General features: G+C 44.0%; 1 protein-coding gene across 7 annotated transcripts in view; it reads right to left on the bottom strand.

The window, feature by feature from the left end:
- Positions 1 to 18097, bottom strand: part of SLIT2 (slit guidance ligand 2) — a 438710-nt gene that overhangs the window by 73803 nt on the left and 346810 nt on the right. For all 7 annotated transcript variants that reach the window (XM_061583554.1, XM_061583552.1, XM_061583553.1 and 4 more), the window contains 3 exons: positions 17090 to 17161; positions 15884 to 15955; positions 14300 to 14371 (listed from right to left, as the gene is read on the bottom strand). In XM_061583554.1, coding sequence (XP_061439538.1) covers positions 14300 to 14371; positions 15884 to 15955; positions 17090 to 17161 — 216 coding nt within the window. The remainder of the gene's footprint in view (positions 1 to 14299; positions 14372 to 15883; positions 15956 to 17089; positions 17162 to 18097) is intronic.

Below are 18097 nucleotides of genomic sequence, written 5' to 3'. Positions count from 1 at the left end.
CCATCAGTGTAGCATTTCTTGAGAATGCTGCCATTTTGGCTGCTGTCCTAGTGTAATGAGCCATAATCCTGGCTGGTCGCGCAAGTCGCAGCAAAGCATATGCCAAGGTAATACATGCTTTGATCCACCTAGCTAGGGTGAAGATTGAAACCTTGTTACCCAGTGAAGCTGGATGAAACAAAACAAATAAACTATCTGTCTTACAAAAAGGCTTAGTTTTGGAGATATATACTGTTAAGGCTCTTCTCACATCCAGTGAGTGCCATGCCTTTTCTGTACGGTGGACAGGCTTAGGGCAGAAGGAAGGGAGTACTAACTCTTGTTGACAGTGAAAGGTAGATAGAACCTTAGGACGAAAGGAAGGGACTGTGCAAAGTACTACCCTATCCTTATGAAAAACACAGAAATTCTTATCTACGGAGAGGGCATTCAACTCAGACACACGACGGGCTGAAGTAATGGCCACAAGGAACAGGACTTTAAAGGATAGCAAATGGAGAGATACTTGGCTTAAGGGCTCAAATGGAGGTTTCTACAGGGCCACTAAGACTTTGTGCAGGTCCCAAGTTGGGAAGTGATGGACAGTAGGTGGCACTAATATCGTTCCCCGCCGAAGGAAACGCTTCAGGAATGGGCGAGAACTCAATGGTTTTTCAGGGAACTTAGATAGGATTGACGACAAAGTCGAAGCTTGACGTCTCAACATGTTTGGTCTGAGTCCCATTGTTAAGCCCTGCTGAAGGAATGAGAGGATCTCTTTAATACCGGCTTTACTTGGATTTATGCCTTGTTTCTGCGTCCAAAACAAAAAGGCTTTCCATTGGCCTCATATATTTGAATGGTAGAAGGGCATCTGGAGGCCATTATTGTCTCCACAACTTGCATTGGAATGCCTTTCTTCAAGAGACGTTGCCGTTCTATTTCCACACATGAAGAGCCAGCCAGCCGGGATCCGGGTGGAGAAATTGTCCCTGTGACAACAGATTGTCCCTGAGAGGAATTCGCCATGGGGCATAGGTCAATGAGTTCTGGAAACCAAGGTCTCCTTGGCCACGAAGGAGCTACCAGCAGAACTGTTGCCTGTTCAGCTTGGATTTTCTGGATTACTTTGGGGAGGATCAGAAGAGGCGGAAAGGCATAACTGACCTGGAGGCCATTGGGCCGTGAGAGCATCTATTCCCTCTGCCTCCGGCATCTCGTACCTGGCAAAAAACCTCATTTCTTGACGGTTGAGACTGGTGGTGAAAAGGTCTACTTTGATCCTCCCGAAGCATGCCAGTATTGCCTGAAAGGCTAGAGAATGTAATTTCCATCCCCCCTGATGTATTTTCTCCCGACTCAACCAGTCTGCTTGACTGTTGTCCTCCCCTCTGAGGTATTCCGCCGTAACTCCAAATGTTCTTCTGCCCACTGGAAGATGAGGGAAGTTTCTCTCTGGAGAAGGGGAGAGCACGTGTCCCCGATGGTTGAAATAAGATTTGGCAGACACGTTGTCTGTCCTGACGAGCACTTTCCCCAATCGTTTGGTGCACGTGAAGTGTGTCAGTGCCAGGCAGATCACCTGAAGTTCCAGTAAATTGATTGGAAGCCTGGATTCCTCCAGTGGCCGTTCCTTGCACCATCTGACCATTACAGCCCAATAGGCTGGCATCTGATGTGATCACTATATGTGGGGGGTCCTGGAATGGTACTCCCTTGAGTAGGTTGGGTTCCTGCACCCACCACATCAAGGACTGACAAACTGCAGGTGACAGTAAAACTTTTCGGTGCTGCCTGGCTGCTATCTCACTCTGAAAAGGCAATAACACCCACTGCAGGGGGTGAGAGTGATGACAAGCCCAAGGAGTTGTTTGGGAAGCTGCTACTATCAACCCTAGCACTGAGGCCAGCTGCTTCAGGTCTGCTGATGTGGAAGTCATAAGATGTGATATTGCAGCACATATCTTATTGATTCTGTCTTGTGCCAGCCGTATTGTCCCCTGTGGTGAGTCTACAGTGGCCTCCAGATGTACAGTCCAACAGGAAGGAACTAAATGGCTCTTGGTTTGGTTGATTAGGAAGCCATGATCCTTCAAGCAGGCTAAGGTGATGTGTAGATCCTCCCAGACCTTGCTCAGCGATGGGTGGGGACTGAATGAGGAAATCATCTAGGTAAGGAAATATGTAGACTCTCTGCGTCCTGAGGTGGGCCACCAGGGCAACCACAATCTTCGTGAATACCCTGAGGGTAGACAACAGGCCGAAGGGCATGGCCCTGTATTGAAAATGATTGTTCCCCACCGCAAACCTGAGGTAGCGCCTGTGGGGGGGGAAGATGGGGACATGGAGGTAGGCCTCCTTCAAGTCGATGGAGGAGAGGAAGTCCCCTTTTTTCAGCACCTCCTTGATTGACAGCAAGGTGTCCATGAGGAACTTGCGGTATTACATGTATTTATTCAGGTTCTTAAGGTTGAGTACCGCCCTGAACAACCCATCTTTTTTCACAACTGTAAAGAAAATTGAGTAATTTCCCAAAAATCTCTCCCATTGGGATGGGTTCTATTGCTGATATTTGGAGCAGATGAGAAATCGCTTGATGGGTTCTTGCTCTTTTGTCTTGAGCTGCCGAGAGAGGAGATGGGACAAATCTTGCAGGGGGATGTAAATTCTAGCCTTAAGCCGTTTCTAATACCCATTGGCCCGATGACATGCCCCTCCACCGCTGAGCAAAGCGTTGGAGGCGTCCTCCCACTGGAGGAATGCTGGCATCAGAATTGATGTTTATTCCCTCGTGCCTGAGTTCCAAACCCCGTTCTATTGGGAACGTGTGGTTGGCTCTTTGTCTGTGGACGTTGTCCATACAAGAAGGGGCGACTGGTGCGGGTGTCCCTAGTTCGTCCTCATGTCCTAGAGTTCCGAAAGGACTGTGACTGTGAATATGAGTGAAAGGCTCTTCGAAACAGCCTTCTGTCCTCTCTCTTCCTGGAGGAGGGCATAGATCTTTTCTTGTCCTTGGATTCCAAGACGACTGCTAGGGTTTCATCACCAAATAACTTACCTCCCACGAAGGGTTCCAAAGCAAGGTTAGAACGAACTGTGGCATCTGCTTCCCTATGACGTGGCCATAGGGTTCTACGGGTGAAGACACCCGCTGCTAACGACCTTGCTGCAAATTGCATGGCATCCATGGATGCATCTGCCATGAAGGTCACTGCCCTTTAACAAGGATTTGTGTGTTCTGACAGGGTCCTGTTGTGGGCCATCCAGAAGGTCTTCTAGCCATAAAAAAGAAGCTCTTGCAAAGACAGCTGCTGCTGCTGCTCTGATGGAAAGTGCACTAGCCTCATGCACCCTTCTGAGGCCTTGGTCCAGTTTGTGTTCTGTTGTGTCCTTAAGATGAGCACCTGAGTCTTTAGGATTCAAGGAAGGATTTAGAAGATTAACTGTGGGCGCATCCACTAGCGGGACTTTCAGTTGGCCCATAATCTGCTGTTCCAGTGTATAGAATTTGTTAGCAGTTGACACCGACTTCTTGAACTGTAATGGGACATCAAACTCAGATTTGATCACTTTAGGCAGTAATGCAGGGAGTTTTAGCACCCTGGATTTAGGTTTTGGGTCTGGACACACTGTCGAGATCCTGGACATTGTCGGAACTGGAGGGTCTTCAGGGGAGTGTAAGCTGAGGGCCTCCATTGCCTTGCACAAGAGTGAGAGGAAATGGGACTCTTAGAAGATTCTGTGGGTTAAAACCTCTTCCGATTCTGACTCCTCACTCCAGTCCTCTTTGTCTAAAATGATCAGATCATGAACTGGGTCAACAGGTGTCTCCTCTGTAGGTTGAACGTGTCTACCTTGAGCGGCAGAATAAGGGTCAGGTGAATTGTGTGATGTAAGAGGTCGTAGGTATGATGGGATGGCTGAGGAAGACCCCTGCACTCCCTGCATCCCTGATGCGTTGCTAGGGTGGTGCTGTATAGAGGATGATGTGCCCGAGATCTCTCTAGCCAAATCCAGTAAGAGGGAAGCCCTGAGTTGATCCTTCAACTGTTGAAGCATGTGAGCAGATAAATATAGTTGAAGAGGCTGAGTATGTGCACAACAGGGATGATATGCCTCTTCTTGCAATTGCTGAGTAGGAGGAGAGGAGGGAGCGGGCTGGGATCCTTCCCCTTCTGTAACATGGATGGTTTGGTAAGAAGCAGATGTGTCTATAAAACCTATGAAATCCTCAGGTGAGGATCTGGTAGAAAAAAAGATTCTGAGCCAGGATGGGCTTGTATGCCTTCTTCCTCAGACAGTGACTCTTGGTCTCTTCGAGTCCTGAAGGCAGTGCTGTGTGAGTCCCTCCCCTTGTCTGCATTATGATCGCCAGAACTTTGCCTGGTCTGGCCGGTCTGTCTGCAAGCCATGGGCACCATGCCATCTGAAGCCACCCTGCCCGCTACATTCATTGCCTCAGCCACCTCCAGCCTGCCGGAAGAGGGGCGGGCCATGGCCAAATGCTGAATGAGCCTCTGAAGAACTATCCTATCAAATGCTGCATCAACGGATGAAGCCATCCATTCTATACGGATGAAGCCATCCATGCTATAATGTTTAACAAAGGTATGAGGTGTAGTCCACAGGAAGTTAAGCTCTACTGAAGGAGCACAGTCCAGGAGCACCTGAAACCAATGAATGCAAAAAAGAGGCAACAATTTTCAGTGGCTCAAATGACGTCTCCTGAAACTGGAAAAAGGACAAGCCCACCTTTCAGTTTCATCCCCAAGGGTAATGCACAAACATCCTCTAGGAGAAGGCCTTAAACTCCTCATGGAGTCATGAAGTAGAATCTTTATGTTTTTCAAAATATAGCTAGTTATAAGAGTCTACTGCCCCTGTAAAAGCTTTCCCATATAGATATTGCAGGGCCTTCTCCTAGGGAAAAACTCTTGAATCCTCAAGAAGAAATGCCAGAGGGATTCCTGTTTATTCATTTACAGACTGTGGCCCTCTATAGCAGGCAACAGGGTCTTTCTCCTGTTGCCTAGGAAACATTCCCCTGACCTTGCAGGCCTTGGGGAAGAGCAATAGCTCTTCAAAGAGAAACAATCTGATTCCGACATGACATATGACCCTTCTGGAGTAAGGAAAATGCATATGTCACAGCCCCACACCTTGACCAAAACCCCTGACGTATCAGGGCTGGAAAGAAAACAAGTAAAGGGAGAAATTTTGCCCCCTGCAGTGGGTTCAGACTGTATCTAACACAACTTGATTGCTTAGCACCCTGTGCTCCAGCAGATACTCTCTGGGTAAAGAGACCTGACATCAACCAACAAGACAGGAACAAAGGTAAATTAGCCCAACCGGAAAATGTTGATGGCAAATGCATTATCAACACCAACCATCTCCCTAGCATTTTCCTTAGCTGGCTCCACAATGGCAGGAGAAGAACGCCAGGAATAGCCTGGAGGAAGAAGAGCCCACAGAACTGCTACAGAGAGATCTGTTTCTCATGCCTCCTGGAAAGGTGTCTTACTCACCTCTCCTGTGAAGCTTAGACAGGATTAGTGTCTGCATCTAGCACTGTGCCCTTGTGGGCACCGATCCCTAGATTTGTTAAGGATCCCAGCTGCCTCAGGGAGCCCTGCAATGTTATAAGTCACCTTCTGGGAGGAAAGACACTGTTGGCAAAGAGCCAGTGCTAGCCCCCACATTGTGAACACTAGAAAAGAGGGAAAACATCCACAAAAAAATGTCCCCCTCCCTCTCACAAATATGCTGACAGGCAGGATTGCTGGCTGGAGAAGCTCGGAGGGTAATGACAAGATCTAGGGCCTTTTCGGTGGTGGCCCCCGAATTATGGAATAGTCTCCCCAAGGAGGTACGCCTGGCACCTACGCTGTTATCCTTTCGGCGCCAGGCCAAAACCTTCCTATTCTCCCAGGCATTTTAATTCATTTGTATGTATTTTAATGTTTTCATTACCTTAACATTAGGTAGTCTTATTATGTATCTGTATTTTATATCTTGCGATTTTTGTTGATTATTGTTATTATTGTATGTTGTACACCGCCCAGGGAGCCATTGGCTAAGGGCGGTTTATCAATGAAATTAAATTACTAAATAAATAAATAAATAAATAAATAAGAAAGGTTCTATTGCTACTCCAATAACACTAAAAAAGGCAGGAATTCACTGAGGTGCACTCCTCTCAAACAGTAATGAGGGTTCCAGCCTCAACACCCTCTGGCAGCTGCTGACCTAGGGCTCATTCACACGGCAATTTAATGTGAGATTGAGGCTGGCTGCATTCCCTTTTAATTTGCAGTGATTGCATGACGTTTTTTGGAGAGGGAAGGCGAACCACTGCATTTCCCTTTAAATGCGAATCAAACCAATCCGCTGAAAATCCGAATAGCATCCCGCTCATGTAAGTTGCCTTATTCCGATGTTTCCTGCTGGGGGTGGTGGATCGTAACTTGCACATACTCCCCTTTCTCCACCCACTAAACTCCCCATCAACTCCATTTCATTTCCGTCTGCTAAGCCAGCTACTTCTGTCGCTCTAGCCTTCCTTTCCACTCCTTCACCCCCATAACGTTAACACAGGTTTGGGGGTGTCCAAAAGGGCAATGTTAATGCCCCCCCCAAGTGCAAGCAAAATAAACGTGTGGGTTGTTTCAGTCTGGGAGCAAAAGAACACAACTTACAGTGTGTGCGCTAACACACACACACAGATCTGTCTGCCTGGAGGGAGAGAAACTGATTTCCCCTTCCTTACGTTCCCAGATTTTTAGCTCCCCCTCCCATCCCCATCCCCATCAGCTGTTGAGCAGGAAAAGGAGAGGCTTTTCAGCCCAAGGAAGCTCAGTTAAAAACCTCCTCTAAACTTTGTGTAATATCACAAAATTGCCGTTGTGGAAATATTATTCATTTAACATTTGATTTTATCAAATGTTGATCGCAAAATAGTAGATTAAAAAAAACCCAAATGTGAGAGGAATACCCCAGTGCGCTATCAGAAGGAGGAATGAAAGAAGGCTCCATGTCTCTCTGCCGCCTGCAAAGCTGCCCTACTTTGCTTTCACTCACTCCCCCCACCTTTCATGTCAATCTCCCCCCACCAGCTTCGGAGAAGCGTGTAATTGACAAGAAACAATGACACTGACAAAAAACCCTTCCACTCTTCAATAGCAAAATCAATACAGGGGGGAGTAAACATGTAAGAGATCTCTCTCTGTAGAAGTAGCAATGTGGGGGAGAGAGTGAGAAGTGTAGTAATGACTTCAGGGGAGCCCAGAGTGCATAACAACTAACAACTTCGACGGTCTATCTGTCAGGAGGAACCTCTCTATTGTTATCAGTGATCAGCTCACTGTTGAGGCTTACTTCTGAGTAAGTAAGGACCGGGTAGTCGCTTGAGGCTGCAGAAGGCACACATGCACTCGTGCGCACACACACGCTTCCACTAAAAACTGCATTTCATCAATACTTTGAAAAGGGGTGGTTCCCCCCCACGCTCTTTCTGCTTCAATGTCCAATTGACAAGAAATGAAAAAAAAACCATCCCCTTCTCCATTGGCAATACTCCAGAGGGAGTAAATATGCAGATTTGGGGGCGGCACAAGGAAACAGCGATACTAACCCTTTCCAGAGGAATGCCATGTGAATTGAAAATAAAAAATAACCGTATTGGAAGCTGGGGAGTGTAAACCTTCCAAAGCTATCACGATGGCAAAAGGTGCATATTTACTATGAAGTTAAGCTCCCGTGTGAACCAGCCCCTACTAAACTGGAGTGTTAGCAGGCAGCACTATAAATCCAGTACTAAGGGTGAAAGGGGAAAACAGGCAAACCTGCTTGGGACCAGAGCGGGGCAGTAGTCACCTGTCCCTAATAAGGTTACTGTGAATGGCAGTATCCCCAATCAAGCAGCCGTAACCACTGAGAGCACTCCCAATAGAAATGGCTGCAACCGCTCAAAACAAAATGACACTCTTCCTTTTTTTTCTTTTTTTAAAATGGTGTGCTCTCTCAACCACTTTTAAATCATGGGCTTCATAGTCAGACAGCCAAAACTGCCCTGAGCACTACTGAGTGGAATGGCCAAAGCTGCTCAGGGAAACAGTGTTAGCATGTACATTTCACAAAGAAGGAAAACCAGCCATGAAAGGGTTAACTGACAATAAAGAGTAAATCAAAACCCTCAGGCGATACAGGTGCAGACCCTAAATCACCTAATGACTAAATGACCGTGATGGGCTATAAAGACAGGAAAAGAAAAGGATGTTTTTGGTGTGTGTGTGGGGAAGTAAAGAGGAGAAAGACGGACTGTGTAACTTGTGTATTCGATGCTGGAACTGCTTTATGTTATTCTGCTGATAAAAGACTGTATATTTCTACATGTGCGTTGCGTTATTCTTGGCAAGGTGCAAAGCAAGGGAATGACTACGGTCGGGTACGCCAGTGTATGTCTGCCAGAGCAAACACCAACAAGGGTTATGGGCCCAGACTGTGAAGAGTAGCTGAGGTGCAGAGAGGAATCCAGACCAAGGCAAGCACAAGTGGACAGCGTGTTTGGTGAACGCCGGAACGTGATGGCTGTATCCCTGAGTTCAGCAATGCCGCTGGAAAGGCTGAATGACACGAACTATACCAGTTGGAAGGTAAAGATGGAGATGTTATTACGCCGGGAAGAGTTGAGGGTGTCCGTCGAAAGTGATCCCCCCACTGACCCCCCTTCTCCGGAATGGCTTCACAAAGATGAAAAAGCAAGAGCGACCATTATTTTGGGCTTGGAGAATAGCCAGCTGCTGTTGATAAGAGGGCTGGTTACAGCAAAAGAAGTCTGGTCTGCTCTAAAGAATGTTTACGTGAGAAAAACTGCTGGCAGTAGAGTTTATTTGGCAAGACGGCTGTATCAAACACATTTAAGTGAAGGGGTACCTATGCCTGCACATCTGCAGACAATGAAAGGGCTTTTCGCGGAACTGCAGGAAAGAGATGTAGAGCATACGCCCCAGCAGCAGGTATATATTATATTGTCTTCTTTGGATGCTTCGTGGGACACTATTGTGTGCGCAATGGAAGCCATGACTGAGACTGAATTAACCCTGGACTATGTGACGGGAAAGCTCTTACAAGAATGGGATAGAAGACAAGAGCAGAATTGTTCCGCAGTAAGCAAGCAGCGCAGTGGAGAAACGTCAGGAAAGCAGAGGGAAGGTGAGTCAAGATTATACAGTACGTGACGGTGTTTTCGTTGTGGGTCTGAAAAACACGTAAAGAAAAATTGCCCGGTGATGAGAGGGACTCTTAATGTGGCAGGAAGAGGTCGGCAGTGAAAGGAGCCATTCTCTGTTCACGTGGTCAAAGCCAGCGTTGAGAAACCAGAGGAGAAAACTGGAACTTCCTGGGTGGTTGACTCAGGGGCTACCCATTTTCTAGCAAAAGACAAGAAGTTGTTTCAATCACTGTCCCCTACATGTGGACATGTCGTACTTGCTGATGGAACCCATAGGGAGGTAAAAGGGAAGGGGATTTGTAAAATGCCTAAAAACAACTGTTACGAACGTTCTGTTTGTGCCCCAATTAGAGAATAACATCATGTCTGTGTCCACACTAAATGCAATGGAATTTGCGGTCTTGTTCAGAAAAGGCACATGTGAAATAACAAAGACAGATAAGGTATATGCAGTAGGCATATTAGAAGATGCTTTATATGTTATAAAACAAACCTCAGAAGCTGTGGTAAGCACTATAGAGAACAAACCCCCCATGATAAATGCATACATCTATACCATAGGAGGCTTGGGCATGCAGGTTTCAGCACCATAAGCAAAATGCCGAGATACAGTGCTGATTTAAGGATTAAACCCTGTGCTACGTTTGTAGACTGTGATATATGCCACGAACATAAATCAGTAGCCGCACCTACCAACATAAAATGTGAACGCAGCACTAAAAGAGTTTTAGAGCTGGTACATATGGATCTCGCTGGTCCATTCCGAAAAACACTAGGTGGCGCCAGATTTTATATGTTGCTCGTGGATGACTATTCCCGTTTTTGTTTTGTGTACTTGTTGAAACACAAAGGGGAGGCAGAAAAGAAGTTCAGGCATTTCGTAAGGTGGGCTGAAGCAAAATATCACTCGAGCATAGCCGAGGTGTTAACTGATAGAGGAGGCGAGTTTACCTCACATACGTTTGAAAACTATCTAACCACAAAAGGGATAAAGCATGCGTTAACCGCACCATTTCCCCACATCAAAATGGAACCGCAGAGAGAAGGAACAGATATATTCAGGATATGGTGAGAGCTATGCTAAATGATTCACCATTATCTCTGTTTTTTGGAGGTGAATGCATTGTTTATGTGAATTATATACAAAACAGGTTGTTTTCTAGTGCTGTGCTGTCTACTCCATTCGGAAGATTCTATGGAGTAAAACCAAGGTTAGAGCGCATAAAAGTGTTCAGGTCCGAGTGCTGGGTACACGTGCCAAAAACACAAAGAAAAGGAAAGCAAGCCCCAGAGCAGAAAGGGGTATTTTATTAGGATTCGAAAAGGCTTATTATAGGGTGTGGTTGCCAACCGAAAGAAGGGTGGTAGTGAGCAGAAGTGTCAAAACACATGAGCAAGATTGGCAGAAAGTAGGACGTTTTGTAGACGTAAACCTCAGTACCCCTAGTGACAAAATGCAAGAAACAGTGGACGTAATCCCACAAGAGAAGGGTTCTGACCAAGGTTTTGACATTAAGCAGGAAAAAGAAGAAGGGGAAGCTGATGTGTCTGAACAAGAGGGTACAGACGAAAGGGATCACCCAGAACCAGAGCTGAGGTCAGAAAGGGCTAATCTTGGCAAACCACCTGACAGATTTAAAATAGGTGTGACAAAAGCGTTGTGTACTCAGGTAGAACCCTTGTCTTATGCTGATGTAAGCAAACTGTCCCCCAAGGAAGCCCAAAAGTGGCAAATAGCCATGGAGGAAGAAATAAATGCCATGAACAAAAACACGACGTGGACCTTAGCACAGCTACCTCCAAATAGGAAAGCCATTGGTTGCAAATGGATATATAAAATTAAGAAAACAGTAAAGGGGGAGGTGGAAAGGTACAGAGCACAGCTGGTGGCTAAGGGATTCAATCAAAAGTATGGAGAAGATTTTGATGCTGTATTTGCACCCGTAGTCAGACATGAGACCATAAGACTAATGTTGAAAGTTGCTGCATCACAGAACATGCAGGTATACCACTATGACATTAAAACTGCGTTTCTTTATGGTGAGTTAGAAGAATCTTTATTTATGGAACAACCCCCTGGTTTTGTGCAGAATCCTGCACTAGTATGTAAACTGCATAAGTCAATATATGGTCTCAAGCAAAGTGCCAGGTGTTGGCACACCAAACTTAATAAGGTATTGGAGTCAATAGGATTCAAAAAGAGTGTTGCTGATCCTTGTTTGTATGTACAACAGCAAACTGAAACTGTATAATGTCTTGTATTCGTAGACAATATCCTGTACTTTTGTTATACAGACAGAGAGCAAGCGGAATTTTACGATCAATTAAAGCGACATGTTGACATGACATGTCTTGGGCCAGTAACCCACTATTTAGGCACAGAGATAGTGAGGAAAGATGACGGCAGCTTTATGCTCCACCAAACAAACAAAATAAAACAGCTCCTACAAGACTGTGGCATGGCAGACTGTAAACTAGTGAGAATGCCAATGCTAGTGGATTTCCAGAGAGAGCATGAAAGCGAGCCATGTAAAGAACCAAAACTGTATAGAAGCATTATTGGAAGGTTACTGTACATAGCAAAAGTGACGAGACCAGATATATGTAACGCGGTCAGTATCCTCAGCAGAAAGGTAGAACACCCAACCCAGCATGACTGGGAAGGCATAAAAAGAATACTGAGATATCTAAAAGGCACCGCCACCAAGTGTCTACTTTTATCTGCCTGCAAAAGGGATGGCATAGTATGTTATACAGATGCAGATCATGCGTCTGATGAGACTTGTAGAAAATCGACATCAGCAATAATGTTTCAAGGGTCGTTGATAGACTGGTGTAGCGTAAAGCAGAATGTTGTTGCTATATCAGGTACAGAAGCAGAATACATAAGTCTATCAACAGCCTGCAATGAACTATTGTGGTATGAACAGTTGCTTCGAGATGCCTGTCTAAATGTACAGAAACCATTTGTTATATATGAGGACAATCAAGCCTGTATACGATTGGCGTTGGCAGAAGGTGGCACCAGAAAAACCAAACATGTGAGTGTTAGATACCACCACCTAAAAGACTGTGTACAACAAGGCCATGTTGATATCAGATATTGTGAAACGGGTAAAATGGCAGCAGATATCCTGACAAAACCACTGTGTGCTGACAAACATGACAAACTTGTACAACTATTAGGCATGTATAATGTAGGATATAAGACGTGCATGTATTCATTCTGTGTGAAATGAGGAGGGGCTGTTAGCATGTACATTTCACAAAGAAGGAAAACCAGCCATGAAAGGGTTAACTGACAGTAAAGAGTAAATCAAAAACCCTCAGGTGATACAGGTGCAGACCCTGAATCACCTAATGACTAAATGACCGTGATGGGCTATAAAGACAGGAAAAGAAAAGGATGTTTTTGGTGTGTGTGGGGGGAAGTAAAGAGGAGAAAGACGGACTCTGTAACTTGTGTATTCGATGCTGGAACTGCTTTATGTTATTCTGCTGATAAAAGACTGTATATTTCTACATGTGCGTTGCGTTATTCTTGGCAAGGTGCAAAGCAAGGGAATGACTACGGTCGGTTACGCCAGTGTATGTCTGCCAGAGCAAACACCAACAAACAGTGCTCCCATTTCAAAAATAACCCACAAAGCAAAATGGGCAATTCTCAGTAGCCTTGTAAAAAGTGTGGTCTCAGCTGCTGAGAGAATGAAGGAGACAACAATCCTGCAGTCGCAGAAACTTCTCACAGCAGTGAAAGACTGGCTGAAGAAGCACAGGGCGAACCCTGGCAGCTGCCATAGACCCCGCAGGGTACTCAAAACCAAGTCTCCTCATAGCAGTCAGAGGCTGACCGAAGAAGCACAGGGCGAACCCTGGCAGCTACCATAGACCCCGCAGGGTACTCAAAATCAAGTCTCTGTTTCCAAGTCCACAATGAGACCAAACTCAGGAAAGGTCAAAGAAGAAAAATCCTAACAAAGGAAGGGAGAAATGAACCTCCCCCAAAGTCCCTTCCCTGTTTGCAGCCATGCAAACACAGAAATGAGACAAAAAATAACAGGAAGGGATGGAATTAAAAGAAAAATATTCACACCAACAGGAGTTGGGGGTAAGAAGAGAAACTCACAAAGCAAAGAAATTTAAGGAGATAACTCAGGGTTAATTAGCAGTCTAAAGGACCCCAACTGTCATTGACCACAGGCAGGGTCAGACTGGAGGGTGGTATGGCTCCTCCCCTGGAGAGGATGCAAAGGATTCTGAACCCTGGCTGTCAATCCAGTGGGAGGTGTCATCCTAATATAGAATGTCCTCCACTGCCAACAGGCAAAGAGTTTTTCAAGGCAAAAATGTATACTATTAGTCCATTAAGATTTTTGTTGCCGTCGCCAGACAATGTTCAAATCAATGTTTGAAACAGTGCGTGCTTTGAAATGAAATCAGTGTGAATGAAAAAAATCCATATTTTGCAACAAGGCCAAGGAAACTATTACTCAATAATTTAACATTATGTTCATCTCACTAATCTCACACAATATGTGAGGCTTGTCATACTCATGACATGACATTCACCACACTGTTATGGTGGGCTGAAGAAACCTTGAAACACTTTTACACTTCAGTGTTAATTTTTAGAAGGATTTTTGTGCATGCCCAATATGACTTCCCCAGTTAGAAAATTAATATAAATACTGGCTCATGGACTGAATATACATAGCTGGGAGAATACTGAAAGATCATTCCAACAACAAGAACAGAAACATATATCCAGAAGGTGGACATATGTTTACCCCTAGTCCATCTTCCATTGGCAGCCCACCTAAGAGCATGTGTATCCTTCCAACCAATTGCTTATGGTTGTGTGAATAGTTAGCCCAGTTACAATGTATTGAACCATCAAATACATTCTTACAATAGGGACATCCAACTGCTGCATGTGTTCATTGCTAAAAGTGTTATCTATGTACATTTTAGATACTTCCCTGAACTAACTTATACAAATGTTTAAGGTCAGGGTGTTAGTCTCACTAACTAGTGAACTACCCAATCAGAGTATTAATGTAAATATTGACTTATGGACACAATACTCACAGATGGGATAATGCTGAAAGATCATTAAAAGCACCTTCAGGAACAACAGAAATATCATTGCCATGTAAAGACCTAAGCAAAGGAGAAATATTTATGTATTTCTTTAATTATTTTTTATATACAAATTTAACAAAGAAGAGAAAGAAAAAAACAGAATAAAAGGAAGAAAAAACACTGAAGAAAAAATAACAGCCCATCAGTTCACATTAAAACACACCAATCTTAATTTAAACATATAAACTGATAAAAGCCACTGACATGTCCAAATACGTATCCACATGAGATTAAGATTTATAAGAAATATGTTCAAATGTAGCAAGGGCAGTGAAATCTTTAGATCATTTTGTAACAGACAGGAAACATATTGTGGAAGTAGATGAGGAAGTACTTCATCCCTACAAACAGTAAAATAAATTTTGCTCTAAAAATATACATGCTAACTTTTCATTATGCTGAGTAATCATTAGATACAGTTTGAAAAAACAGGCACACTGTGAAGTCTTTCACTTTATATATGCATGGGGCAATCTGTAAAAGGAGCAGTCTCCTCTGTGGTCCAATCCAACTATGTCACATCCCAGGTCAACCATGCCTTGCACTGATGGCCAGAAGAAGGGGGGCTATCCTGGCAGGGTGACACTGGCACTTGCTGTCCCAAGTAGTGGGAGGCTGAGGTCAGCCGCATTTCCTTCCCTAACCAGGCTTCCTCACAGGGCATAATGAGGTTCCTGTCTGCCAGAAGAAACTTCTCAGAATGTGTGCTGTTCTTAACATTTAGGAATATTTATTAATGTGATATAATGGGCAAGAGAATACTTTACTTCGCAGAACATCAAGGTATTAAAATTCCACCACTAAAATACCCCAACATAAGAGGATACTTATACTCTACTTGGTTGATGCCAAATACAACACAACATGATATGGGTCCACATTTAATCTAATGCCACAGAAATCCATCCTCATCTCCTGCCTCTTATGAAGTTCTGCCGAGAGGTGAGGGGTGAGAAGAGAACAGACCACTGCAGCGCTAGGGTGAAATAGTTCCCATATAATGTCTTCTTGCTGACCTGGAGCTGTTAAAGCAAAACTTGCTGTCTATAGGTTAGGAGCCAACAATATTAGTAGTCCAGCTAACATGTTTATTTTATTGGGCACTTGAGTTCGTGCTTTATAATTTGTGTACATGTATCATTGTGAACTATTTATTCATGGAATACTAGAGTTGTTTTAGATTAATTCCACCAAGGTGCCATGTCAAGTAGCTTATTAGGGAATTATCCCGCTTAGAAAGGGCTAAGGCCCAGTGTGTATTACCTGAGTGGTATAGATAACGCTTTCCATGGCAGAATCCCACACTTCTTTGGTAATGTATGAAATGGTGGTATGAGTGGTGGTAGGACATTCCATGCAACTACCTCACATCCTCTAGCTCAAGAAGTACTGATAAGGGAATATCTATTGCCAGATTTTGCCATTCATGTTACTAGAGTCATGGGGAAGGAGCATCTACAATGCTCAATTCAGATCTAATCCTCCAAGGGGCATACGCAAGAAAATGAATAATACAACACTACTACTTACAGCAGCCTAAGTGATTTCAAGCCATCAAATGTATGTGCTGGGATACATCTGAGACGATTGTAACTGAGAATTCTGAAAGTATACCAAGAATTAATTTTCAAATCATATGCCATAAACACAGAGCTGCAAGTAGCCATTACACAGCCAAAATCCATAAATGTTACCTTATTCTTTGGCAGATTTCCCCCCACTCACAGTGAATTCCATTGTTCGTTAGAAGGAGCCTTAGTTTTTCAGGGTCAGTTAGAAATATACATGCAGATATATATACACACACACGTATGGGGGTCTCCTCACACCGAGACCCCTCCTTTTCAAATGATTAATGCTACCATGCACCCAGTAATTTTGTAATGCTATTCTTCTCTTTTTTTCTCTTCACCAAATACTTTAGGATAATAAATAAAATATAATGTGATATTGTGCAAAGCTAGTATTCTAGCTAGCTTCAGAGGGGGGAGATGATGGGGAATTTTATATATACATACATGTATGGCTAATGGGGAATTCAATATACATAAACAATAAGCAAAATATATTCTTTCATAAAGCTATAAAAGTTCATAACATTTTAATAGTTTAGTAGGAAGCCAGATCCCTTTCTCTTTGGAGCTGTCTCCTTTTACTGTACTGGTTTGTTTGGCACTATTTGTACTCAAAATAATACATAACACTGTGCAGAACATCTCAGTATCCCTGAGATGTAGAAAGAAAGAATTGCATTAATAAAATGCGTAACTAAATTGCTTGCTCACTAGCTGGAGTGCTTAGCTCACTGTGAAAATGTACTTTCATGTGAAGTACTGAACATTGCCAAATTCACTAGAACACGATGCAGAGAAGTACAGTACCTATGCAATGCCTGTGCAAATGCCCGTGTAATACCTGCGTAATACTGTCATGTCTATGTCATTCTGACGTGTTAAATCCTGATTGGTAGATGCTACTTTGTCCTGAAATGTATAAAAACCCCAGGCAAACAGTGCCAAGTTGCAGTTCTCCACTCACTAGGAGGGAGACTGACCAAGTGTACACTTGTCATCCAATAAAGGCCTACCTTTTTGCTGCAAGCCTGTGTATTCAAAATTTTTATTCAAGGACCCCCAGCAAAAGAACCCACAGGAGAAAAACAAAATTCTCCAACAATCACCTATTATTAAAGATGACATTCTTCTTAAACATTCTTTGCTACGCATATACACTTACAAGGTAAGCAGCTGAGTCATGTTGCTGAAGCTCTGGTTAGAAAGAGTGCTGATTCTGTTGTTACTTAAATCTCTACAAAAAATAAAAATAAATCCAGAAATTCTTTAAGTCATAACATCCTATTCGTATATGTAGCTTTATTAATTCTTATTAAAATGTTAGTTTATATTACTACATGCTAGGTATGAACCCAGTAACCATTTTAACTCAGGCTGGACTAAAAACGACAGAACAAAAAATGGAAATTTTCCTTACCATGAATTTCTATTTGTAGATAGGGCTGGAGGACATTACTGGTTAGGGATGGCTCCTCCTACTGGTCGTGACAGGCAGGGTCTAAAAACTTCTTAGTTTCCTCTCTGGGGGGAGGAGTCATCCCGCCCTCCAGACCGATCTGACAGAACAAGAACTCCTCAACCCCATCAATGCCAACCATTCAGACGTTTATTAAGCAGACGCCTGTACAAAGTAGTAACTAGGAAAAGGTAATAACCAGAGACAAAAACAGACAACTGGAGAAAACCTTCACCCAAATGGAGATACACGCAGTACAAGATGCTAGCAGAATGCATCAAACCCCCAACCCCTTGCTCCAGAAGGCTGTAGAAGAGGAAGAAGAGGTGGCTGGAATGTCCTCCAGCCCTATCTACAAATAGAAATTCAGGGTAAGGAAAATTTCCATTTTTGCTAGATAGGGCTAGAGGACATTCCTGGTTAGGGATATATCAGAGCAGTATCCACATCCCCAGGGTGGGCTTCCTCAGTGTGAAACTAGTGATTTAACACCTTCTGGAATGCCTTGCTACCAAACATGGCATCAGCTGAGGAATAGGAATCTATTTTATAATGTCTGATGAGGGTGTGTGGAGAGGCCCATGTGTCCCCCTACAGATGTCCATGATTGGGAAACCGCCCTTGCATGATGCAGAGGCTGCCACCCATCTAACAGAGTGTGCTGTGATACCCGCTGCAGGGTCCTTACCCAATGCCTCATAGCCCTGAGCTATG

The sequence above is a fragment of the Rhineura floridana genome, chromosome 9 (genome assembly GCF_030035675.1).
Source record: "Rhineura floridana isolate rRhiFlo1 chromosome 9, rRhiFlo1.hap2, whole genome shotgun sequence".
Classification (NCBI taxonomy): domain Eukaryota; kingdom Metazoa; phylum Chordata; class Lepidosauria; order Squamata; family Rhineuridae; genus Rhineura; species Rhineura floridana.
This window is presented reverse-complemented; position numbering and strand designations above follow the sequence as displayed.